General features: G+C 43.4%; 1 protein-coding gene across 3 annotated transcripts in view; it reads left to right on the forward strand.

The window, feature by feature from the left end:
• Positions 1-1,285: 1,285 nt before the first annotated feature.
• PPP2R2C (protein phosphatase 2 regulatory subunit Bgamma) overlaps positions 1,286-25,660 on the forward strand; it is a 219,736-nt gene continuing 195,361 nt past the window's right edge. The window contains exon 1 of one of the 3 annotated variants that reach the window (XM_077280111.1): positions 1,286-1,733. In XM_077280111.1, the coding sequence (XP_077136226.1) occupies positions 1,664-1,733 (70 nt within the window). In that variant the 5' untranslated portion in view covers positions 1,286-1,663. The remainder of the gene's footprint in view (positions 1,734-25,660) is intronic. The other 2 variants (XM_077280112.1, XM_077280113.1) reach the window with 2 other exon arrangements.

Below are 25,660 nucleotides of genomic sequence, written 5' to 3' on the forward strand. Positions count from 1 at the left end.
ACCTCTGCTGATGGCTCGCTGTGGGTTCCATCCTGTTGGCTGGTGAAGCCCTCAGCTTCCACCCCACGCTCCAGGTCCTTGCCACTTGCCATCTTGTCGTTCAGGTTCATTTCTGTTCCCAGGTCTGGTTCCCGCTCTCTCCTTCGTGGGTGGAGCTTCTTCTTCTTTTTCCCACCATCCAGGATCAGGAGGCGGATCTCACTGGCTGACGGGCATGTTCTTAGGGTGCAGCGTGCCTGAGGGCAGGCTTCAAAGGAGACCGTGATCTCTGCTATATGCAGCGATGCTGTGGCATTGGTGTATACAGCACAAGCGATCGGGTGATCGCAGCTTCAAGTCCCCTAAGGGGACTAACTAAAAAAATGAAAAGTACAAAAGGTTTTAAAAAATATGCAAAAAATAAAAAAAACTTAAAAGTTCAAATCACCTAACTTTTTCCCCATTGGAAATAAGAATATATTAAAAAAATACACAAATGTGGTATCGATGCATTCCGAAAAGTCCAATCTATCAAAATAGAAAACAATTAACCCGATCGGTAAACACCGTAAACTAAAAAAATTCAATTTTGCCAAAATTACATTTTTTAGTCGCCGTAATTCCACAAAAAAGGCTGTAATAAGCAATCAAAAAGTCGCATCTTTTCCAAAATGGTATCAACAATAATGTCATCTTGAATCACAAAAATAATAAGCCATCATACAGCTGCATCGGCTGAAAAATAAAAATGTTACAGGTTTTGGAAAATGGTGACACAATCCCAAAATTTTTTTTTTTTTGCAAACTTTGCAAAAACTGAAATTGGCTGCAGCGTGAAGGGGGTAAAAATGTCACACCGTTCGCCTTCCATTGTTTGTGTTGCTTTGACTTTGACTGCAGAATGAGTTAACAGCGAGTCCCTCAGTGAGTGCCTCAGAAGGACTTTGTAACTCTTGTTTCCGCGTCAAAGTTGAACGTGCTGTTAAACAAAAAGCCAAAAATTTTAACGGAACCTAAATACAAAATTGATTTTTAATAAAAAAAAATAATAATGTAACGGAACTGATACTGGGCGTGTATAGAACTTGGTGATACAAATGAAATTATAAAAACCTAGCTCTCCGGAGAGGACAGGATCTGGCGGACCCCCCGCTGCACCCTCCGTGCACAATGCACCCCTGCGGTGTTGTGTATCCCCATGCAGCCAGCATGCCCTGCCTGCAGTGACATTTTTCTCCTGACTCTCCGGCAGCACATGCAGCCACAGATCTGACGGTGTGGTTGGGCTAGAACAAGCTGCTGGGGAGGGGCAAGCTGTGATGCAGCAGAAGCAGATGACAGCAGTAGCAGATCAGCTCCAAACAGCAAGTCACACACTGTTTTCTTATCTCCTCAATGCTATTTTGCTGCAGTGGCCTCATTTAGCATTGGGGTTGGTACCAGCAACCGCAGGCGTGCAGGGCCTAGGAGGACAAAACCTACTAACACCCTGCGAGCCAACGAGCCAGCGGTGTATTGTGCCCTGTTCTGTCTTGCATGGCTCTCAAGATGATGCTGATGCTGGGCTCGGTGGCAGACTGTGCTCGCTTCCTCTGCTAGCTTGTGGCAGTATGGATGTTGCTCTTCTGACGACCTCTGGTGATTCCATCAGTAGTCCACTGCGGATAGGCATGCTGAGTAATCCATGGGCGAGGACGTAGACACACGGAAAATTAACCACAGCTTTCTTCGGGACCACAACTATGTGACTGAAGGTAGATCCCTTATTCTTCTCCCTAACTGCACCCCTACCTGTGCCGTCCCCACCTTGTGTGGTCTCCATCCCTTACCCACTTATGTGCTGTTTACGTGTCTTATTGTGTCTATGTCTTGTCCGGAGAATATACGTTATGGTGGGAAGGCTTCAGATGAAATAGGGTATCTCTTCCTGTCCAGTCCTACATGGGTTAATTACTGCAGACATCGTATTAACTAGGAGAGGAGATCAGGGCAGGTTACGGCGCGATTTCATCGAAGGCTTGGATACATGTTGTCGTAATGATCCTTTACGTGAATTAGAAATATTTGTAGAGAGAATCGCTCCATTGTGGCCTTCTATAAGACTCCGTGATGGGTGGGTAGGTATAAGTGCGGCCATCGGAGATGCCGATGTGTAAGGCACGCCGCTTATTTTGGACGTAGAACGTTGGACAATATTTTTGTATGTTTTCATCTCTTGACGTTGAATCCATAAACTGTATTTGAGGGACGCGTTTCAGGTTATGGAATAAGACATGAAGCTATGATGAAAATATAATAAATCTGTAGGTTCCTGACTCCAATCTTAGAGAAGGTAGAACATCCCCAGGGGTGTAATTTAACTACTCAAGGGCAGCATCGGTCCTGACTTGCAGTTTGCAGCAGGAGAAGAGATTTGTGCGTTGAGGCTTTGAAGATATAATAAAACCAGGAGAATGGTAAAAAAAAAATCTAACAACCCCCCCCCATTCCTTATCCCCTATGTGATGATTCAGATGTAATAATTCTACTTCTCCACGTGTTTAAAATACCATTCCAAATGGGACCGATTACTGTCGACGTTAGTGGTCGGCTTCATTTTTTTATTAGCCAAGCGATACGGAATTCCAAAACATGCGACAGATTGAAGCTGTCATGAACCTTAGAAAGTTGTGTAGCAACCCAGCGTCAGACTCGCCCATCAGAGTACCGGAGGGTCTTTCGGTTGGCCCTGGTTTTATAATTATGATGGAAGGGGATGAGGGGTTAAACAACATGTATCCCCTTTTCGCAGGGTAGGCAATACATGTATGATCACTAGGGTTTCGACCGGCCACGAGTGAATGTAGCAGCGATGGAAGGTGCGACCACCGTCAATGGGGCTGTGATGGTCGCACATGAGCACTACTGCTACATTCACTCTTGTGGTAGGTGTGGGGTCCCATCAGTAGGACCCCATCAATCATCATACATTAATTACCTATCCTGTGTATAAGTAATTAATATTATTTATGGGACAGTCCGAATACATTTTAATTGTTGCCTATTATTTTTGTTGTAGCGTGCCTATATATTCCATAGTACTGTACAAGAATGGCACTATTCACATTAGTCCCCAATAAAAGCTCTAATTTCCTAATTCAGACACAGACCAGGGGCAATTTCATAGAAAGTCAAAGAATTTATCAGTATGTTAATGGTGGAAATCTAAAAATTTGGGAGGACAAACTAATTACATGCAGATTCTGTTCCTGGTCGGATTCGAACTTAGGACCCCATTTCTGCATGTGAGTTCCCATTAAAGGGAAGATACCTCTGACTATATAAATGCCTTACATGTCAGGCTTTAAAATTAATGGCCCATGTAACGCATTGGCACACTGTGTCTGCCAGAGAGGGAGATCCTCGAGGTTCCGGCTCATGGACGGGAGTCCTCTGGGTGAAACCCTCCTCTATGAAGTTGATATGCTTGTTACGTCTGGATGGTGCTCCCTCAACATAATTTCCTTTGGTGGTCCCACACTAGGTCACACCCATAGCAATGTATTGAGATTGCACTGATGTCAGTGCTGTCTTTCCAGAAATGAATATGGTTGATATCAGTTGACTTGTAATTTACTCCTATAACTCAGGGAGCGCTAAAACATATGGTAAGATCATGCAATGTAAGACCACTCTATTCGAGAAGACCTCCTCTTTATCCAGAGCAGATTTCCAGTGGCTCGTTATCACTTCTTTCTTGCATACTGGTCATCTAGAAGGACACTTTTCAGGGCAATTTTGGGTGGTCTCCTCATATACAGTAAATTTCACTGTATCTTTTATATGGCACCAACACGTTCCACGACAATGTACACACAGAGTATTCATTTACGTCGATCCTCTTCCTCAGTGGGTCATTCTTTGTACTTGTCAATCTCCCGATCCTCTAACCACAAAAATAATATGGCACCAGGACAATTTACTTTCACGTTTTTACTTTTTTTGGCTGATTTTATGTAAAGAGAATATTATGGATTATATCATGTTAATATTGGACTGGCTTTTCATACCTAGAAGCTTGACCTGATAATAACACGTAGAGCTGTGAGGTATCTGGCAGTCCGAGAGGTCTACACCATTACAGCCTTAAAGTCCAAGCTTGTGGTTCAAGGTCTACGGGACTGCAGACCTATGAACCCTCACAGCGTGCAATGTGCGTGCTGTCAGGATTCTCTAGTGCCGGCAGCGGAGTGAGCACAAGTATGCTATTTTCATACTTCCGGCCACATTCCGACTAGACATGCCTGGCCTCCCTCAATTCACTTGTATTGAGCACGTCTAGTTGGCATATGACCGCATGTATGCAAATCGGATATTTGTGGTCACATGACCGCCCGCTCTCGGTGCCGGCACCAGAAAATCCTAACAGAGCGCATAGTGCTCACTGTGAGGATTTATAAGTCTGCAGTTACATAGAGTGACTGCAGACTTGAGCCCCAAGCCAGGACAACCCCTTTAAACTTATACTTGAGATTGCAAGCTGCTATGCAGGAAGACCAGTCAAGACTTTTCCAGTGAGATTCAGTTTTTAACGTAACAATTAGTGATGAGTGAACGTGCTCGGATATGGTGTTATCTGAGCATGCTCGGGTGCTAATCAAGTGTCTTCGGCGTGCTCGAAAAATATGTTTGAGTCTTCACGGCTGCGTGTCTTGTGGCTGTTCAACAGGGATTTCCTGTTTGTTAGGCAATCCTTTCATGTGTTTCGGCTGTCGAATATCCATGAGACATGCAGCCGCGGGGACTTGAACATATTTTTCGAGCACGCCGAAGACACTCGGTTAGCACCCAGCATGCTCAGATAACACCTTATCCAAGCACAGTCATTTATCGCCAGTGACAATCTGAAGAACACAGAGGCACCTGAGCCCTGCAGGGAGGCTTTGGCCATAGTCAGATAATTCAGCCACCAGAGCACCGTATCTGATGCTGCGGTTTTTGTGCTAAATGTTTCTAAATGTCAGTGCAGCGCCCCAGAGTCCTGGTCGTTGCAGTATCATGGCTCAGCCACTAAGGGGGGCCATGGTGCGTTCGATGGCACTGAAGGAGTTCTCTGAGCAGGTATCACAGTCACCAATACATTTCACAGCTGGGCCTCCGGGGGGAGCTAAGGGTGCTATTCATTAGGCCACTCCCCACCATAGTGGGTAAACTGGGGGTCAGGCAGGAAGTTAGAGAGAACGCTGACGGGATTGAACGGAGCAACACCCTGTGGCAGGGGGTGTTGTGAAGGGAGAGACTGTAGGGTCTCTGCCAGGGGTGGGATCCTGGCAGAGGCTTGGCATTGAAAGAACGTAACGGGTCCGCGCAGGCTCCTGGAAGCGGCGGGACTCAAGAAAGGACTAGAAGCGAGATAGATTGTGCTGAGTGAGAAACGAAGTCAAGCGAAAGGAGATACCAGTGAGGGTTGTGCTGAAAGAGGCAGCACCTTACTGAGGCGCACTACCGGTGGCCGGAACGCCGAGGAGGTAAAGAGTTTCAAGCCATACCTCAGACCTACGGCAGGGCAGTTAGCTTTAGGCGGACTGTCTCACGCATCACCCAGGAAGGCAAAGGGGGGTACCAACAGGAGAGGGGCGCAGATAGAGTCCCGGAAGATCTCCGAGCCTCCCCGTCATACGGGTGCGTTCCTACCATAGCATCTGGAGGGACGAGGAAGATCATTGCGAATTAAGTTGTTGTGAGGGAACACGAGAAACAGACACAACAGTTGTGGGGTACTTTCTGTAAGCACAGCAGGGAAGGACTGCAACACATAGCGCTAGAAGGAAGGCACCGATTTCCACCTGCAAGGAGAGCTCTGGAAGTGCCATTGGACCGGCCGGACTTGCGCAGCCTGGTGAGCCGTATTCTGGACTGAGGACCCAGAGAGCTTCAGTAAAGAGGTAAAGAGACTGCAACCTGGTGTCCTCGTTATTTACCGCGACCTGCACCCCACAACTGCACCGCTACACCGTTACTACACCACTTATTGCACCGGACGTCCCCCACTGACAGACAGGGCCACGGACCGGGTCTAGCCACCGTGACAACCCCAGGACTGAGACCTAGAGGCCCGGCTCCGGGTACCCCTCGGCCCTGCGGCGGTGTGGGGGCGCTCCATCAGCAGTAGATGTGGCACAATCTTCTGCAGTATGTATGTAAAAAAAAATGAAATATGTAAAGGCAAGGATCACCCAAATACAGGTCCTTCTCAAAAAATTAGCATATAGTGTTAAATTTCATTATTTACCATAATGTAATGATTACAATTAAACTTTCATATATTATAGATTCATTATCCACCAACTGAAATTTGTCAGGTCTTTTATTGTTTTAATACTGATGATTTTGGCATACAACTCCTGATAACCCAAAAAACCTGTCTCAATAAATTAGCATATTTCACCCGTCCAATCAAATAAAAGTGTTTTTTAATAACAAACAAAAAAACCATCAAATAATAATGTTCAGTTATGCACTCAATACTTGGTCGGGAATCCTTTGGCAGAAATTACTGCTTCAATGCGGCGTGGCATGGAGGCAATCAGCCTGTGACACTGCTGAGATGTTATGGAGGCCCAGGATGCTTCAATAGCGGCCTTAAGCTCATCCAGAGTGTTGGGTCTTGCGTCTCTCAACTTTCTCTTCACAATATCCCACAGATTCTCTATGGGGTTCAGGTCAGGAGAGTTGGCAGGCCAATTGAGCACAGTAATACCATGGTCAGTAAACCATTTACCAGTGGTTTTGGCACTGTGAACAGGTGCCAGGAAGCATGAAGTGCTCCAAAATCTCCTGATAGCTAGCTGCATTGACCCTGCCCTTGATGAAACACAGTGGACCAACACCAGCAGCTGACATGGCACCCCACACCATCACTGACTGTGGGTACTTGACACTGGACTTCAGGCATTTTGGCATTTCCTTCTCCCCAGTTTTCCTCCAGACTCTGGCACCTTGATTTCCGAATGACATGCAAAATTTGCTTTCATCAGAAAAAAGTACTTGGGACCACTTAGCAACAGTCCAGTGCTGCTTCTCTGTAGCCCAGGTCAGGCGCTTCTGCCGCTGTTTATGGTTCAAAAGTGGCTTTACCTGGGGAATGCGGCACCTGTAGCCCATTTCCTGCACACGCCTGTGCACGGTGGCTCTGGATGTTTCCACACCAGACTCAGTCCACTGCTTCCTCAGGTTCCCCAAGGTCTGGAATCGGTCCTTCTCCACAATCTTCCTCAGGGTCCGGTCACCTCTTCTCGTTGTACAGCGTTTTCTGCCACATTGTTTCCTTCCAACAGACTTACCATTGAGGTGCCTTGATACAGCACTCTGGGAACAGCCTATTTGTTGAGAAATTTCTTTCTGGGTCTTACCCTCTTGCTTGAGGGTGTCAATGATGGCCTTCTTGACATCTGTCAGGTCGCTAGTCTTACCCATGATGGGGGTTTTGAGTAATGAACCAGGCAGGGAGTTTTTAAAAGCCTCAGGTATCTTTTGCATGTGTTTAGAGTTAATTAGTTGATTCAGAAGATTAGGGTAATAGGTCGTTTAGAGAACCTTTTCTTGATATGCTAATTTATTGAGACAGGTTTTTTGGGTTATCAGGAGTTGTAGGCCAAAATCATCAGTATTAAAACAATAAAAGACCTGACAAATTTCAGTTGGTGGATAATGAATCTATAATATATGAAAGTTTAATTGTAATCATTACATTATGGTAAATAATGAAATTTAACACTATATGCTAATTTTTTGAGAAGGACCTGTATATATAAATAATTGATTAACAAACATTTAAAAACAATTAAAAAGCACAAATGGCTATAACACAAATATACCGGACCGCAGCGCTATAGTACTAGGTCCAGTCCATTAGTCGGCAAGCTGTTAAATAAGTAATGAAAAAATGCCTCAAGATTACATGTGCAAAAAAGAGCAAATAGTAAGGTACTGCTGGGGGGATATACTGCGATAACTCCTGCGATAAGAGATATAGGTGCCGTAAAGAGCATAAGAACTATGGCTACAATAGTGAGTATAAACCACCAACACCATATTGATGGCCCTTTTATGACCTTGCCATAGGATTGGTCATCAATATGAGATCTATGGGGGTCTGACACCCGGCACCCCCACCGATCAGTTGTAAACATAGAACCATTCAATATGCCACAGATGAGTACTGCAGAACAGCTCCAGGATAATGGATAGGTCTTCAGTATGGTGTGAATGGACAACCTCTTTAAGTACTACAAGACTTAAAGGGGTATTACCATCTCCAAGATCCTATCCCAATATGTAGTAGGTGTAATAATAATAATATTAGCAAATACCTCCAATTAGAAATGTAGTATAGTTTTTCTGCTTCGCTATGTCTTTCTTCATGTGCAGGCATTGCAGGACCTTAGGTATCCATGGTTACGACCACTGATAAAGTGACAGTTAACTAAATGCTAGTGGTCGTAACCATGGATACCTAAGGTCCATTCCATGTCTGCGCATGAGGAAAGACAGTGAATCAGAAAAACTACACTACATTTCTAATTGGAGGTATTTGCTAATTTTATTATTATTACACCTCCTACATATTGGGATAGGATCTTGGAGACATATTGGGATAGGATCCAACTGCTTATTAGACCTGGGCAATAATACAAGCTCCTGTCTGGAAGGGAGATCTCTGGATCACTTGAGATCTTTTTCCCTGGTTGAGTTATGAAAGATTGACCGTCTTGCATATTTGGCGCTTTCTTGTATGGCATTATTAGTACGCCCATTTAAAGGTGTTGTCCCCATTTAGAAAACTTTTTTTCCCTATAATTATTTCCTATGGATTTACTTAGAATCCCAGGAATAGGAAAACATTGCTGCTTTCTTTTTTTTTAACCTCCTATGCACCTTTACCATAAACCTTAGCACTATATGAATTGCTAAAGGGATAACCAGAGTCAATATCCGAAGATGTCACTGTAAACCTTATTTATGGCAGATTGCAATATAGAAAGCTTTTCTTAGTTAACATATATATGCCATATCCAGATGCAGCATCATTTGTCACTTTTATTGTCATTGATGACTTTTATTAGTTTCTCAATTTGCTTAGTTCATACATTATTACTGATCAGTTTTACTTGCAGTACCACAGATAACCACACGGTGTGCTGTGTCCATCTACGCAAACGTCAGAGAGGAAGAGGACTAGAACTCTAGTGCCACCTTTTGGAAGTAGCGATCCTAAAAGTTAATATCGACCCTTTCATGAGCCTACTTCCTATAGGTGGCACTAGAGCTCTAATCTTCTTCCTCTCTGAAGAGCCAATTTGCATATTTAATTTCTCAGAGGAGCATTGCAAGGCTTAAAAGTCTCCTCACCTTAGCATGGCAGGCATGATATGTCATGCTCCGCAAGGTGAAACGTTACCCTTCGTGTCCTTATAGAGAACAGAGCGCAAGCAATTTCAATCTAGTACTTGCATACATTCTGTACAAAAAATACAGCACCACCTAGTGGTATAAATTAAATAATCCTTACTACACTAATGCAGTTAGGTTCCCTGAGAAAACACAAGTGTTTCTCACAAAATTAGAATATCATCAAAAAGTTGATTTATTTCAGTTGTTCAATACAAAAAGTGAATCTCATATATTATATAGAGTCATTACAGACAGAGTGATCTATTTCAAGTGTTTATTTCTGTTAATGTTGATGATTATGGCTTACAGCCAATGAAAACCCAAAAGTCACTATCTCAGTAAATTAGAATACATTATAACATCAGCTTGAAAAAATTATTTTAAAATCCGAAATGTTTGCCTACTGAAACGTGAGTTCAGTAAAGGCACTCAATACTTGGTTGGGGCTCCTTTTGTGTCTGTGGCGCTCCAGGGTCCTGGTCGTCACAGTAGCATTGCTTTCCTCACGGGGTGAGTGATGTTACGCTTGGAAGCAATGAAGGATATCTTTTATCAGGTAATCACCATGCACACAACATGTTCACACTCCAGGCCACAAGGGGGAGCTTTTGATCCTATTTCTAGGTGACTCCCCTGTATATATTGTGGTTTGGAGGGAAACAGAGGTCAGATTGTCAGAGAGACAGAAGAGAGCAGACCGACAGAGTGTCAGAAGGTCTGAAGGGGCCGTGTAGTCTGAAGTACTACAGCCCCTGCAGAAAGAGACATACAGAGGGAAAGGACATCGTTCAGTGAGAGTGAAGGAGAGCAAGGCACAGGCGAGGACACCAGGCCCAGGTAAGACACTTCTAGCGTTGTCTATTGGTCATGAGCAGCTTGACACAAGGAATGCGACACTTGTAGCCCATGTCCTGGATACGTCTGTGTGTGGTGGCTCTTGAAGCAATGACTCCAGTAGCAGTCCACTCCTTGTGAATCTCCCCCACATTTTTGAATGGCCTTTTCCTAACAATCCTTTCAAGGCTGCGGTTATCCTGGTTGCTTGTGCACCTTTTTCTACCACACTTTTTCCTTCCACTCAACTTTCCATTAATATGCTTGAATACAGCACTCTGTGAACAGCCAGCTTCTTTAGCAATGACCTTTTGTGGCTTACCCTCCTTGTGGAGTGTGTCCATGACTGCCTTCTGGACATCTGTCAAGTCAGCAGTCTTCCCCATGATTGTGGATCCTACTGAAACAGACTAAGGGACCTTTACAAACACTTAGGAAGCCTTTGCAGGTGTTTTTTGTTAATTATTCTAATTTAATGAGATAATGACTTTTGGGTTTTCATTGGCTGTAAGCCATAATCATCAACATTAACAGAAATAAACACTTGAAATAGATCACTCTGTTTGTAATAACTCTATATAATATATGAGTTTCACTTCTTGTATTGAAGAACTGAAATAAATTAACTTTTTGATGATATTCTAATGTTGTGAGAAGCACCTGTATATATATATATATACATTATATATACATATATACACTCACTGGCCACTTTATTAGGTACACCTGTCCAACTTCTTGTTAACACTTAATTTCTAATCAGCCAATCACATGGCGGCAACTCAGTGCATTTAGGCATGTAGACATGGTCAAGACAATCTCCTGCAGTTCAAACCGAGCATCAGTATGGGGAAGAAAGGTGATTTGAGTGCCTTTGAACGTGGCATGGTTGTTGGTGCCAGAAGGGCTGGTCTGAGTATTTCAGAAACTGCTGATCTACTGGGATTTTCACGCACAACCATCTCTAGGGTTTACAGAGAATGGTCCGAAAAAGAAAAAAAATCCAGTGAGCGGCAGTTCTGTGGGCGGAAATGCCTTGTTGATGCCAGAGGTCAGAGGAGAATGGGCAGACTGGTTCGAGCTGATAGAAAGGCAACAGTGACTCAAATCGCCACCCGTTACAACCAAGGTAGGCCTAAGAGCATCTCTGAACGCACAGTGCGTCGAACTTTGAGGCAGATGGGCTACAGCAGCAGAAGACCACACCGGGTACCACTCCTTTCAGCTAAGAACAGGAAACTGAGGCTACAGTTTGTACAAGCTCATCGAAATTGGACAGTAGAAGATTGGAAAAACGTTGCTTGGTCTGATGAGTCTCGATTTCTGCTGCGACATTCGGATGGTAGGGTCAGAATTTGGCGTAAACAACATGAAAGCATGGATCCATCCTGCCTTGTATGGAGCATCTTTGGGATGTGCAGCCGACAAATCTGCGGCAACTGTGTGATGCCATCATGTCAATATGGACCAAAATCTCTGAGGAATGCTTCCAGCACCTTGTTGAATCTATGCCACGAAGAATTGAGGCAGTTCTGAAGGCAAAAGGGGGTCCAACCCGTTACTAGCATGGTGTACCTAATAAAGTGGCCGGTGAGTGTATATATTTTAAAATACTATCCCCAAAGGAATTTACTTTTGTCTCATGAAACTTGTTGCCCCATTTGGCTTTTACAAGCTCTTTGTTTTGCTGAACATTCAACTTTGATGTGGTCTGTAGTGTTGAGCATTCCGATACCGCAAGTATTGGGTATCGGCCGATACTTGCGGGTATCGGAATTCCGATACCGAGATCCGATACTTTTGTGGTATCGGGTATCGGTATCAAAACAACATTAATGTGTAAAAGAAAGAATTAAAATAAAAAATATTGCTATACTCACCTCTCCGACGCAGCCTGGACCTCACTGAGGGAACCGGCCGCATTCTTTGCTTAAAATTCGCGCGTTTACTTCCTTCCGTGAAGTCCCGGCTTGTGATTGGTCGCGTGCCGCCCATGTGGCCGCGACGCGACCAATCACAGCAAGCCGTGACGTAATTTCAGGTCCTTCAGGATTTTAAAATTACGTTCTGGCTTGTGATTGGTCGCGTCGCGGTCACATGGGCAACGCGACCAATCACAAGCCGTGACGTCACGGGAGGCAGGAAACGCGCGCATTTTAAGCAAAGAACGCTGCCGGTTCCCTCGGTGAGGTCCAGGCTGCGTCGGAGAGGTGAGTATAGCAATATTTTTTATTTTAATTCTTTCTTTTACACATTAATATGGATCCCAGGGCCTGAAGGAGAGTTTCCTCTCCTTCAGACCCTGGGAACCATCAGGATACCGTCCAATACTTGAGTCCCATTGACTTGTATTGGTATCGGGTATCGGTATCGGATTAGATCCGATACTTTGCCGATATCGGCCGATACTTTCCGATACCGATACTTTCAAGTATCGGACGGTATCGCTCAACACTAGTGGTCTGTGCTCATAAATAATAAAATATGAAAAATCAATACAATCTCACATATTCCAATCTGAATGAACTCACAGACAGATTCTCAGTTGACTCGTTCTGCAGCCAGCAATAGACAATGCAAATCAGAGGCAATAGAAGGTAAATGGTGCGAATTCTTTAATGAAACTCAATTGCAAAAATTATTTTTTTTTTAGCACCGAACGCATGCATTCAAGTAAAGAAAAAGATTTTGTCCCCAAACGTGGATAACCTCTTTATGTTATTTTGCTCTATAAGCATTGTTGGTGTGCTTTTGTAATGTATCGGAGTGTGACCACAATTACATGGTAGTATCTTTGTATGTCGGTGATGAGTTTTTAATTGTATGTCAGATAATAATAAACATTGGACACGATGATCCTGGAGGTCCCTTCCATCTCTGCCATTCTATCATTCTCCCAGGAGATAAGCCCTTGTTTGATAAACACTGGTGGCAACATACTCTTCTCTCCCCATGCAGAACACTTCAGTATATGCTGTGATTTCCTGCTGTGCTAGAGGCAGAGTGCTCTTCTTCACTCACTGAAAGGGTTTTCCAGGCAAAAGCTACATTTCTGCAAATTGGCGAATCCTGATACTGTCCTGCACTAGGCACACTGTCAGGATTCCCCTCAATTCCCAGATCGAGCCGGCGGTCTGTCTACTGGCCAACAAGGCAATGTTCTGTTGATAGTAACGAATAAGAGTCTAGTTGGCACATGACAGGCCGTTTGCAAATCACATACTCAGGTGACCACGTGATTGACCTGTCCGTTGAGGAGAATCCTGACATTGTGCATGAGATAGAGAGTGATGTCCACATATAGAAATGCATGGATGTGGAGTGGTCGCAATCTGTCCTTTCCCCATATCGTGTTTTCTTAGGAGAAAGAGTCTTATGTTCACAATCACAGTAACATGTATAACCAGTGAGTGCACAACCGACTTGGTCATGGACACATTGATCGTACTGTAAAATGGAGCAGAATTTTGAGCAACGTGGAAGGCTGTGGAAGGCTTCTGTTCGCCCCGTTCAGTGACATTAACAGTTCTCTGTACTCACATAGGGAAAGATCTGTCAATCAGGCAGAACTGGGCGGGGGCAAGGCAATGGGGCTCCTCCCAAGTGACTAGTTTTCTCAGTCTCCTCATACCGAGCCCTTGCTTACACTATGTTTTATCTCAAACATTGCAGACCTTTAAAGCAAAAGATGTAATGAGGGAGCTTGTCTCTGATTCATGGTACCTGGCCTGTGGTTCCCATTAAAGGGTATCTGTCACCAAGTTTTTAGCACTTCACCTGAGAGCAACATAATGTAGGGACAGAGACCCTGATTCCAGTGATGTGTAACTGACTGTGCTGCTTGCTTGCTTTAGTTGTAGGTTTACTAGTCCTCTAGTGCTAATTTCCTGCGGATAAAAGTGATTTCATCAAAACGACAGCAAGCAGCCCAGTGAGTGACACATCGCTGGAATCAGGGTCTGTGTCCCAACCTCAAGCTGCTCTCAGATGGGGTTACAAAAACCTGGAGGTAGATTCCTTGTTTTTTTTTTAGACCCTGCATACTACTTGTATATACTGTAGTGCCCAAAGATATCCAAATAATACCCCTTTATGTCCATATGGTTACCATGTAATAGTAATTTAATAATGTAATTAATTTAATAAATTATAATGGATTATATTAGATGAGACAAACCCTTTTAGAATTTAAAAAAAAGGAGTATAAAACTCCTGGGCTTATCCAAGTTTTTCCTTTGGATGAAATTGCATTGCACCTGATTTCCATAGTTAATGGGAACCATTAATCAGTTGATCAATTCTGCCTGAAACAGGTATAACATGAAGCAGAACTGTGCTGCACAACTGCAGACTGGAGAAAATATATAGTTTACAGATCCAACTAGGGACCATAGAAATAGATGAGACTTATACAGCGTCGCCCTCAGCCGCCGTCTCCCCGCTTCACTCCTGGTGATTGACAGGTCTGTCCCAAATTACATTACCTGTGATTTGGGCAACATTGACCAATTGACAGGTTTCCTTTGGCTAAGAACACCTTTGATGTGGGAAAATGATTTTTACATTTATTAGTTATTACTTTTAGTTAATAAAATTGAGAATGCAGTTTTAATCTCATTCATTCATTATCAGACCCTCCAATATGCAGTTTGCAACCTGATCATAGTTTCAGATATGTCTCTTGTGGGACTTTCTCTCCCAGTAATATAGGCTGTGCATATCCAAAGAGCTGCTGTCTTCATTAGCTCAAAAATCAGCACAACTCCAATACTGCATTTATTTCCTTTTCTTGTTCTTTATTTCTTTTCTATAGCTTTTTTTTCTCTGCCCTCCCTGAGACTGCAAATACTTTCCTCTCTCCACTCTGGAGACCTATGTGCAACTGCTTCTTAACTGCAAAATCTAAACATGAGGGAAGGGAGAAAGAAGAGCAGAGAAAATTATGAGATTTGGAAATATAGCAGGGGAAATCAAATCCCTTGCAGATACAGACTCCATGTCTCACAATGTGCCTCACTCCATATGGTCAGAATATAGACCACAGTAAAACAGTGGCCTGTACTCTGCTGATAACAATATAAGTCTTTATCTATTATCAGAAGTGTTGTCACCAATGCCAGATATCTATTTGAATATTTTAGGAAAGCTGTAAGTGAATCGCTCATATAATTGGACTTTATTGGACTGGTGGTATATCCAGCCACAAACAGGTAATTCATCACCTTTAAGATGTTATTAAGACGCACATTCGCACCCAGCATACATTACCAGTCTGAGCGAAGCGGGATGACTGTCCTGATGAGTGAGCTACAGTCTGATGTTAGTGACATGATCAGATGGAAGAGAAAATGCAAGGAGTGAAGTGGAAGACAAGACAGCTGAACATGGGAGAAACCCACAGCTTGTTGCTAAGCACAGTCATATATATGTGCTTTTCATTGGTCTATTGTCTATCTCTCTCTCTATCTAGCTATTATCTATCTCTCCATCTATCTATCTCTCATATCTATCTACACGTAGCATATTATCCGAGCTCATCCACTCATCACTATTTAGGATCATTATCCATTTGTAGAACCCATCTTCTTTCAACTTCAGCTTTTTTACAAAAGGTGTTATGTTTGCACCAAGAATTTGTTGAAATTTAATTGAATCCATTCTTCCCTCTGCCCGTGAAATGTTCACCGTGCCATTGACTGCAGCACAACCCCAAAGCATGATTTATCCACCCCCATCCTTAATGGTTGGCGGGATGTTTTGTTCCTGAAATTCTGTGCCCTTTTTTCTCCACACATACCTCTGATCATTGTGGCCAGAGAGTTCTATTTTAACGTCATCGGTCCACAGGACTTGTTTCCAAAATTCAGGAGGCTTGTTTAGATGTTCTTTTGCATACTTCTGATGCTGAATTTTATGGTGAGGACGCAGGAGAGGTTTTCTTCTGTTGGCCCTTCCATGAAGGCCATATTTGTGCAGGTGTCATAGTACAGCAGAACAATGTGTGGGAGTCCGCTCACCATCACCATCCTGGTAGCTCTTCTCTGAACTTGCTCGTTTTTCAATATTTTTTTGGACACCGTATTCCAGATGAGGTCTGACCAAGGAGGAAGAGAGGGGGATAATTACTGTGGAGGTTTCATACAGATTGGTGGCACAACCAGGATTTTAGGGTGACTGAGTATTTGGAGCCGTGGGCCATAAACACACAGATACAGATGTGGAAGTAGCGACACATTTATCAGGGCAGTACAGCTGAATTTCTGGTGTGAAAAATGACACATTAAGGTCTGCCACTCCTTCCAAACTCAGTTCTTGTACATCTGCATATTGATGTCCGTAATCCAATAGTCTCCACGGTCCACATGAAGGATATTTGCAGACCACGATGATATCACTGCACCAATCAATATCATCAATATCTATTTTTACCTGACGGTCTTTGCAGCATTTATAGTCGTGGTTTTTCCAACGTGAATTCGTTGTCCAGTGCTTCTGACTGGAAGTAACTCGTGTCACCCTGATCCCTCATCTCTTGTTACAACAATTCAATAAACTGCTTTGTAGGACAGAAACTAAGCCCCTTCCACTGGACGGTCGTGCAGTAATGTGTACTGTTAGATTCTTCTTCATTTGCAAATAACATGGTAAGAAAATGTAAGGAACCATTTCCCCCACAAATGTTTTATTCATCGACCCAAGACGGATGCATTTCATAGAAATTCATACATACATGCATAGGTTGAAAAAAGACCTAGGTCCATCAAGTTCAACCTTTCTCCACAGGTCCTGCTCAAAATTACGGGGGTTGTGAGGTTTGAAGAACCCATTTATAAATACCCCAACCTTGCATTAATAATGGGGAGCATCTCTTTCAGGACTCTCATCTATTAACCAAGTAGGGAACAACTACGAAAAGCACGGATCACTTTGGAGAACCCCGTATGCCCATGCATTTCATAGATGGCCTACTGATGGATCACAGCACATTGACTATCTGCACAAGCAGCGGCACTCCGAGTCTTGCTGGAGGGACCGCTGGAAGCATAATTTCATTCGCTTGATGAGCTTCAAGAGGTAGTCACCGGAAATGGTCTTCCAATAATCTTGAAGGAGATCCCAGAGATGCTTAGCACTTATTGGCCCTTTTGCCTTCACTGTGCGGTCCAGCTCACCCCAAACCATCTCGATTGGGTTCAGGTCTGGTGACTGTGGAGGCCAGGTCATCTGGCGTAGCACCCCATCACTCTCCTTCTTGGTCAAATAGCCCTTACACAGCCTGGAGGTGTGTTTGGGGTCATTGTCCTGTTGAAAAATAAATGATGGTCCAACTAAACGCAAACCGTATGGAATAGCATGCCGCTGCAAGATGCTGTGGTAGCCATGCTGGTTCAGTATGCCTTCAATTTTTAATATATCCCCAACAGTGACACCAGCAAATTCAGGCAAACAACTGCACACAGAGAATATATTCAGATTGCGTCATTGGGAGTCCGGAACTGCACGGACAGAGAGAAGGATCCCTAGACACACTGTGGGTCCAGATGCAGGAGCCAATCTACCTGCATCTGAACCCACAGTGTCTCTAGGGATCCTGCTCCCTGTCCGTGCAGTTCCGGACTCCCACACCCTCCAGCTGTCTTTGATACCTTTTGGAGCCTTTGTGTCCGTCCATTGGACAGCGTCCTTTCCTTTCTTCTATTGCTCTCCATTCTAAAAGTGAGGTTAGAAAAAGACCCAAGGGTCGAAAAGTTACCTCAATGCTTTACAGATCACTGTGGTGGTACTCAATAAATATTTCACGCTTATGACGCAATCTGAATATATTCTCTGAGTGCGGTTGTTTGCCCGAATTTACTAGTCTACTGGATTCTATCCAGGTTCAGCCTGCACCAGCTTCACTCCTACAGAGTGCACGCCCTTCCTCTTTAAACTAGTTACACCAGCAAAGTACCCCCACACCATCACACCTCCTCCTCCATGCTTCACGGTGGGAACCAGGCATGTAGAGTCCATCGTTCACCTTTTCTGCGTCACACAAAGACACGGTGGTTGGAACCAAAGATCTCAAATTTGGACTCATCAGACCAAAGCACAGATTTCCACTGGTCTAATGTCCATTCCTTGTGTTTTTTAGCCCAAACAAGTCTCTTCTGCTTGTTGCCTGTCCTTAGCAGTGGTTTCCTAGCAGCTATTTTACCATGAAGGCCTGCTGCACAAAGTCTCCTCTTAACAGTTGTTGTAGAGATGTGTCTGCTGCTGGAACTCTGTGTGGCATTGACCTGGTCTCTAATCTGAGCTGCTGTTAACCTGCGATTTCTGAGGCTGGTGACTCGGATAAACTTATCCTCAGAAGCAGAGGTGACTCTTGGTCTTCCTTTCCTGGGGCAGTCCTCATGTGAGCCAGTTTCTTTGTAACGCTTGATGGTTTTTGCAACTGCACTTGGGAACAGTTTTCCCAATTTTTCAGACTGACTGACCTTCATTTCTTAAAGTAATGATGACCACTCGTTTTTCTTTACTTTGCTTTTTTCTTGCCATAATACAAATTCTAACAGTCTATTTAGTAGGACTATCAGCTGTGTATCCACCAGACTTCTGCACAACACAACTGATGGTCCCAACACCATTTATAAGGCAAGAAATCCCACTTATTAAACCTGACAGGGCACACCTGTGATGTGAAAACCATTCCCGGTGACTACCTCTTGAAGCTCATCAAGGGAATGCCAAGAGTGTGCAAAGCAGTCATCAAAGCAAAAGGTGGCTACTTTGAAGAACCTAGAATATAAGACATATTTTCAGTTGTTTCACACTTTTTTGTTAAGTATATAATTCCACATGTGTTAATTCATAGTTTTGATGCCTTCAGTGTGAATTTACAATTTTCATAGTCATCAAAATACAGAAAAATCTTTAAATGAGAAGGTGTGTCCAAACTTTTGGTCTGTACTGTATAAGTTTCAGGTTTCCAGAGGCCCAATCTCAGGATTACTTGGAGTTTCAGTGGGAGTTCCCCAACGATCTGTAAATTATTCCCTTTGAGAAAAACCCTTTCATTCTTGTCGACTGATTTTAAGAAGTACAATATAATGTTTAATTAATCTTACCGTATGTTGACATTAAAGGCCAACTGAGCCCAATTGTGTATTGCATTTGCGCCAATGTTGTTTCCAGTTTTCCTGTGCTAAGGCTGTTTTTTATTTTCCGACAAATTCTTCTTTTAAAGATAAGTGTTCATATATATGCATGTAATTCAGTGTGAGCGTATCAGTATACTCGCCTACCACTGCTTCTCTGGCATTCAGCATCGTTCTGCTTCTTTTCTCAGTGATGTCACCGCAATTGCCACTATCCGACTCGCTTTATGCTCTATGCATGAGCCAGAAGTCTGTTTAAGAATAAAAGCCTATGGAGACTCATCCTGAGCCTTGTTCTGACGCTCCATAGACTCACATTGTAAAAAAAACACTTCCAGGCCATGCGGAGCGCAGGGTGATCCAGCGAGTTTGAAGAGCAGTGATGTCACTGAGAAGAGAAGAACGGTGGTGGACAAAGGAGAGAGCTAGGTGAGTACGGGTAAACAGAGGAACGGTTAAAGGATCAATAATGTTTGTAAAGTGCTGTAGAATTAATGTTGCTATATAAATGAGTAAAATAAATAAATAAAAATAAATCTGGGAATGTTTAGCTTGCAAAAAAGGCTAAAAGGAGACTTAATAGCTGTCTACAAATATCTGAAGGGCTGTCACAGTGTAGAGGGGTCATCATTATTCTCATTTGCACATGGAAACACGTGAACCAACGGGATGAAACTGAAAGGGAGAAGATACAGATTAGATATTAGAAAAAACTTTTTGACAGTGAGCGTGATCAAAGAGTCGAACAGGCTGCCACAAGAGGTGGTGCGTTCTCCTTCAATGGAAGTCTTCAAACAGAGGCCGGACAGACATCTGTCTGAGATGGTTTAATGAATTCTGCACTAAGCAGGGGGTTGGACACGATGACCCTGGAGGTCCCTTCCAACTCTAACATTCTATGATTTCAATATAGTCATACTACATTACATGCACAGATACACACATTTAACCCCTTCATGACATGCGCCATACTAGTACGACGCATGTCATGTCTCCCCCTTTTATGTGGGCTCGGGCACTGAGCCCATATCTTTTCTGGCACGTCAGTTGTTTTGAACAGCTGACATGTGCCCGCAACAGCCATGGGTGGAGTCGTGAACCACCCGCAGCTGTTAACCCATTAAATGCCGTTGTAAAACTCTGACAGCGGTATTAAAAGTGTGCTTCCGGCAAGCGCGCTGGAAATCCGGCCCATCGGTGACCCCGTCACGTGATTGCGGGTCACCGATGGGTCAGCATGACAACCAGCAGACCTCTATGGTTGTCACTTCCGGATTGCTATGAGCACTGCCAGGCGGTCGGCGCTCATAGCAGGTCAGCAATTCTGCTACATACAGGAGATCAGATTAGATACAGCCCATCGGGTTATGGCAGCTTCTAGTCTCCCAAAAAAACAAACATACACATATTTGGTATCGCCGTGTTCAGAATCGCCTGCTCTAGCAATATAAAAAATGAATTAAACGGATCGCTAAACAGTGTGACGAGAGAAAAAACTCAAAACGTCAGAATTTTTTTTTTTTTCGCTGCAACATTGCAGTAAAATGCAACAACGGGCGATCAAAAGATTGTATCTGCACCAAAATGGTATCAATAAAAGCATCAGCTTGGCACGCAAAAGTTAGCCCTATCCCAACCCGAGATCACGAAAAATTGAGACGCTACTGGTCTCGGAATATGATACAATTTTATTTTTTTGTTGTTGCAAACTTTGGATTTTTTTCACCACTCAAGTAAAGAAGAACCTAGACATGTTTGGTGTCTATGAACTCGTAATGACCTGGAGAATCATAATGGCAGGTCAGTTTTAACATTTGGTGAACATGTTAAAAAAAATCCAAAAACCAGTTGTGGAATTGCACTTTTTTTGCAATTTCACTGCACTTGGAAATTGTTTCCTGTTTTTGAGTACATGATATGGTAAAACCAATGGTGCCCTTCAAAAGTACACATTGTCCTGCAAAAAATAAGCCCTCACATGGCCATATTGACTGAAAAATAAAAAAGTTATAGCTCTGGGGAGAAGGGGAGCGAAAAACAGAAACGCAAAAACGAAAAAGGTCTCTGTCATAAAGGGGTTAATTAAAAAAATACATGGGAGTACTACTTTAAGTTGCACCTAGCATCTATTTTCTATTCTTTCTCTGTTCAACATTGCGTGCATAGTTTTTGTAATCTTTTTAAAAAGTCGTCATATTTTTCTACAAATGTACTCCAGTTTTTCCCCTAAAGTGTTTTACGCGAATGTTACAATTGTCTGTACGATATTTCAACGAATCATGAGACTTTTTCACTCTAAAATGTGCAAGAAAAGGGTAAAATACAAAAATAAAGGTAATTTATTTTGCACAAAATTCATAAATGCTGCATTTTGAAGAATTGTGTGGAAGAAAAGGCAATGAATACCACAACACAAAAATAGACAATCAACTCCCCCCCCCCCCGAAATGATAAAATGATCCCTTGATCCCAGGCCCTCCATATATCATATTCTAACAGTGAATCTTGAATTCAGGGCTGGTTTTGGACAAAGTGGGGCCCCAAATGCTCACATATCGCACCATCACACAGAAGCATTTCTGTTTTATTTACATACCCTGAGTTAAGGCAATTAAGCGAGCGTGATCGATAATACTGAAGTCGTTCGACGCTTGTTCCTGAGTTTCTTTACACCGGCTGAGGAAGAATGATGGGAACAGACAGTCCTCAATGCAGTATAATGTAGGTCCCACACAGTACATATAGTATAATGCACTCCCCATGGACCTTGGTAGAGTATCCTGCAGCCCCCATCATAGAATCCTGCAGCCCCCTCAGAGTATACTGCAGCCTTCCTCAGGTATACTGCAGCCCCATCATAGAGTATAATGCAGCCCCCCTCATAAAGTATAATGCAGCCTCCCTCAGAGAATCCTGCAGCCCCCTCAGAGTATACTCCAGCCCTCCTCAGGGTATACTGTAGCCCCCCTCATAGAGTATAATGCAGCTCCCCTCATAGAGTATAATGCAGCCTCCCTCAAAGTATAATGCAGCCCCCTCAGAGAATAAAACAGCACCCCCACACACATAGTATAATTCAGCCCCCCACACAGTATAGTGCATCCCCCCACACAGTATAATGCAGCCCCCCACATAGTATAATGCAGCCCCCCACACACATTATAATGCAGTCCCCACACACACACACACACACACATGCACAGTGTAATGCATGCACATATATACACGTGCATGCACACAGTATAATGCTTTCCCCACACACAGTATAGTATCGATGATGCCGATAATTGTGATGCGCAATGCGGTGGGGGGGCACCTGCCAGTCCTCTCTTACTCACAGGCCCCATAGCGGCAGCATGGTGTGCCGCTATTAGCGGCATGCCACTGACTGGGGACCCCTGGAGGAGCAGGGGCCCTATGCAGCTGCCTAGTCTGCCTGCCCCTAACGCCGGCCCTGCTTGAATTGAGCCCTTGATTCCAGGTTCTCCCCCATTCTAAAGGTGAATCTTGAATTGATCCCTTGATTCCAGGTTCTACCACGTGCTAAAGGTGAATCTTTAATTGACCCCTTGAATCCAGGTTCTCCCAAATTATAAAGGTGAATCTTGAAGTGATCCCTTGAATCCAGGTTCTCCCACATTATAAAGATGAATTTTGAATTGATCCCTTGAATCTAGTTCTCCAACATTATAAAGGTGAACCTTGGAGTGGAACCCAGCAGGGATGAATGCAAGTTGAAAACACAACAAGCACAGGTAATGGAGTAAACCAAACAGGGAACACAAAAGTCTCCATCCCAAGACACATGTGTGTGTCTAAAACGGCCTTAATTAGGTCTAGGGGGATGATGAAATTGATCTATTGCAGGCAACCTGCAAAACCCAACGTGGAGCACAGCAGAAGGCAGCAGACCCAAGGGAAGCAAGCGGAGCCCAGGACAGGTGTATAACAGGAGTGTGTGTTATTGTTTTTAATTATTATTTCAAGACCACCATGGGCAAATTTCCTTAAAGAATTATAAGTAGCGGACAACACCTTTAAATAACCACATTTCTTACAACCTTTTCCCGTAATTGCGCTGCTTCTTCTTTTGCATTTAGTAACTAATTCCCATTGACTGCCATGTCATGATTGCACCATAAATCCCCCCTAACATACTGTGCACGGAGCCTGCCCGGAGTTCGTCCCCCCAGCATGCAGAATTCATTAGTAACAAAGACCCTATTTCTTCACAGGAAATTCCTGCAGCGTTATCAGAAGTGGAGAGGCAGCAGCGTGACTGATGTCGCCCCTTTCTTTGTTATTGAGCTCACATTGCAGTGTCACGTCGGAGGGCAGAATAGCAGAATTGTACTATGCTATTTGTGTGCTATTATTTCTGATGGATCGGTGCTACTATAATTGCCAGGACCCATACAGTATTCTTCCAGATTTTATGTGCCATCGCTTATGAGTTGTCACGTATGTGATATACAGTATATAGGACATAGCTTAGGATGGGATTTATTTGCCTTTTTTTATATATATAATAAATATGTATGAAGGTTCATCTCCTGGTGTCTAATGTGGAACTAATCCTGGAAATGGAGACAGGCAGATTAACAGCGTGTGTAAGCGGCAGTCATTTACATATAGGCCCATACAGGGGGATAGATCATTCGCATGTATACGCTTTATTGGCTGGAAGGGTATTGCTCACAATGGTCAGTGCTACATTTACCCTTTACATAGTGCTATGTGTTCGTATTCATGCATTTTCAACTAAATAAATGAAAAAGAAGTATGTATCCAGAATCTTATGTTATGTGGCCGTTCCCCTGGTGAGCTGATTCAAGCAGAAAATATTTTGTACAGAAAGACCCATTTACATCGGCAAACGATTGTTCCGATTTGCTTGTAAATAAAGAGTAATATTAATTCTAAAATTATAATAATATAATAATAATAATTTTTATTTATATAGCGCCAACATATTCCGCAGCGCTTTACAACTTATAGAGGGGACTTGTACAGACAATAGACATTACAGCATAACAGAAATCACAGTTCAAACAGATACCAGGAGGAATGAGGGCCCTGCTCGCAAGGTTACAAACTATGAGGAAAAGGGGAGACACGAGAGGTGGATGGTAACAATTGGTTTAGTTATTTGGACCAGCCATAGTGTAAGGCTCGGGTGTTCATGTAAAGCTGCATGAACCAGTTAACTGCCTAAGTGTGTAGCAGTACATCCCATTTTACAGCTTGTAAGTAATATTACTGATCGGTCCAGGTTAAATGAGTAAAGAGCGATAGTAAAGAGCGTCTCCCTCCGGAGGACCTGTCCTGCCCTTTCCATCTGGTTGATTATAGTGAGCTCTGTGTAATACTTACTTTTTCCTGTGGTGGCGCTGCAGGAAAATGGATCACTTCCAGGCTTGGCAGTTGATCGCTGAGGGAGTTCCCAGCAGGGGACACTTTGTCATGAGCTTATTGTCAATGGACCCGTCTAACAAATTTAAAAGTAGAGAATGATATTAAGGGAGACAGAACAGAGACTTTTTTGGTATTTAATACTTCACCCCAGAATGTCCTTGTCTCTGTTTATCTGGTCACTGCTCCTCCATGAGTGTTTTTACAAGCAATTTACAAGTTTTGCCCCTTAAAGCAGATTTTTCACAAGATTTCAACAATACAAACTGCAAAAAATGCTAAATATGATGCGGCAGGTGTGCTTATTTTGATAATCCTTGTCAGAATGGCTGTATAATTGTTTATGAACATTTACACTCTGCCACTGCTGAATCTCTGCTCACCTATCCTGATTGACAACTCCTCAGTGTCCCTCCTCCCTGCTGCTGCTGCTGAATCTCTGCTCACCAAGTCTGATTGATAACGCCTCAGTGTCCCTCCTCCCTGCTGCTGAATCTCTGCTGTCCTAGCCTGATTGATAGTTCCTCAGTGTCCTACTCCCAGCTGCTGCTGAATCTCTGCTCTCCTAGCCTGATTGATAGTTCCTCAGTGTCCCTCCTCCCTGCTGCTGTTGTAAATCTCTGCTCACCAAATCTGATTGAGAATGCCTCGCCTTCCTGCTGCTGAATCTCTGCTCACCTAGCCTGATTGATAATTCCTCAGTGTCCCTCCTCCCTGCTGCAGCTGAGATCCCACACTGCTCAGTTCAATCTGCAGCTGTCAGTAAGGCTCAGTGAGTGGAGACTGAATACACTTGGACTTATGAGGTCTCTCACTCTATAGCTGGACTCAAAAATACTCTTTTTTCTATCTAGATTATACAGTCA

The sequence above is a fragment of the Ranitomeya variabilis genome, chromosome 1 (genome assembly GCF_051348905.1).
Source record: "Ranitomeya variabilis isolate aRanVar5 chromosome 1, aRanVar5.hap1, whole genome shotgun sequence".
NCBI lineage: Eukaryota > Metazoa > Chordata > Amphibia > Anura > Dendrobatidae > Ranitomeya > Ranitomeya variabilis.